General features: G+C 41.7%; 1 protein-coding gene across 1 annotated transcript; it reads right to left on the bottom strand.

Annotated features, from left to right (window-relative positions):
* Window positions 1–358: 358 nt before the first annotated feature.
* Window positions 359–1,504, bottom strand: LOC144962807 (uncharacterized). Its single transcript, XM_078896082.1, has one exon. It carries the CDS (start codon window positions 1,502–1,504, stop codon window positions 359–361), a length of 1,146 nt encoding a protein of 381 aa, XP_078752208.1.
* Between the last annotated feature and the right edge of the window lie 296 nt (window positions 1,505–1,800).

Here is a 1,800-nt window from a genome sequence, read left to right as displayed (position 1 = left end):
AGGGAGATGAGTACTGTACTGAAAAAGATATGCTTCTATTTGCTTGCTTCTCATTCGCTTAAATACTAAATAGAATGATTATCTAGGTAGGTTATTCATTCCAAGTCACCTTAAATCCGGGGCCAATTAAAGAAAATTGCAAGGCGTTTCTCCGATTCAGATTGGGTATGTAATGGGAGCGGGGGGCGTTTTCTCGCCAAAATTATTTTGTCGCACACATGGGTTGGGTTGAGAATATGAGATGTGTATTTTTTTTAATATAGAGAGATCGAGTTTTGAGACAAAACCACCACAGATCCTGAGAAATCCCCATGGATTTACCAGAGATAAAAGATATTGTCGAAAAGAAGCAAAAAGACTATAGATAAGCATATGATATTCTCCTGTTCACAACTATGATGGGGAGCTTCACGAACTGATCTTGGTAACACACGTCTACCACACACTCTCCAACCACCGGAACACAATCACCTGTGTACGTTTTCAGATTTTTGTTACACTTTTGTAGAGTAGCATTACTTATCGCTGCTCTGCGGAACTCCTTTTCACTGATAATGGTGAGGGCAGCTCCTGTGTCGAGTTGAAATTTGATTACCTTGTCGTTCAGTGAGATTGGAACGTTGATGGGAGTTTGCGGTGAATCTGACACGGTGAACATGTTGAAGTCCGGGCTTGTGTCAGGTTGGCCTTCATCGTTGTGAAACTGATCGATTTCTACGTAATTTTGATTCGGTCGCCGGTGTGAAGCATGTGCCGTGCTTTTAGACAAGCAGGCTTTTGCTATGTGGCCTTGCTTGTTACATTTGTAACAGGTTGCTGTTTTGAATTTGCACTGTTGCGGTGCGTGTGGACCGGTGCAGCGATGACATTTTGTTGACCTGGTTTTAGAAATTGTTGGAGTCGTAGATGCCTGTCTTGCGTTGAACCCTCTACCTTTGGTGAACGGTTTATCAGTCACGGCGTTGACTGAAGCTGATAACGGTGCCATAAATCGGGCAGCATCTGTCGACTGTTGCATAGAAGTAGCAACTTGGATCGCTTTATCCAATGTGAGGTTTCGTTCCATTGGCAGTTTTCTCTGAATTTCTGGATAGTTAATTCCCGTGACAAATTTCTCACACAGTCGGTCATTCAACGTCTCTCCAAATTCACAGAATTCGCTGAGGTGTCGTAATTCTGCTACAAACTGTGCAATCGTCTCGCTAGAATGTCTGGTTCTCGCGTCAAATTTCGCTCTACAAAGAAATTTTGGTGGGGCTGGAGCATGATGATTTCTAAGTACCTGACATAGCTCATCGAATGACTTGGTTCCTGGTTTTTCTGGAGCACACAAGTCCTTTAGTAGTCTAAATTGTTGTGGACCCACCACTGTTAGCAATATTGCTCTCTTCTTTGTGTCTTCTTCCACCCCGTTCGCTTCTAGATAAAAATCTAGCCTGTCTAGATAGTCATTGATATTTTCATCTGACTGGATGAATTCTTTAATTTGGCCGTATAGTGCCATCTTTTTAGCTAACTATTTTAATAGCTTAGCTCTTAATGCTCTACTTAGCTGTTTGCTTGTTAATTTCAGTCAGATGATCCCGTTTCTCGTCGCCAATGAAGTGAATAGAGTGATAAGGTACATCAAGTACAACAACAAGCAATTTTGGCGGTTTTCTAAAACTCTTTATTTCCTGTTTATGTAAGGGACGTAACTAAGATAATGATTATTTCCCTTTAATCTATTACAAAAGCGCTTTACAAGAGGTCCCTGGCCAACAGCAATACTTAACATGCAGGACGGGACATGACATGACA

The sequence above is a fragment of the Berghia stephanieae genome, chromosome 1 (assembly GCF_034508935.2).
Source record: "Berghia stephanieae isolate SIO BIC M18660-M18661 chromosome 1, UCSD_Bste_1.3, whole genome shotgun sequence".
In the NCBI taxonomy this organism is placed as follows: Eukaryota; Metazoa; Mollusca; class Gastropoda; order Nudibranchia; family Aeolidiidae; genus Berghia; species Berghia stephanieae.
This window is presented reverse-complemented; position numbering and strand designations above follow the sequence as displayed.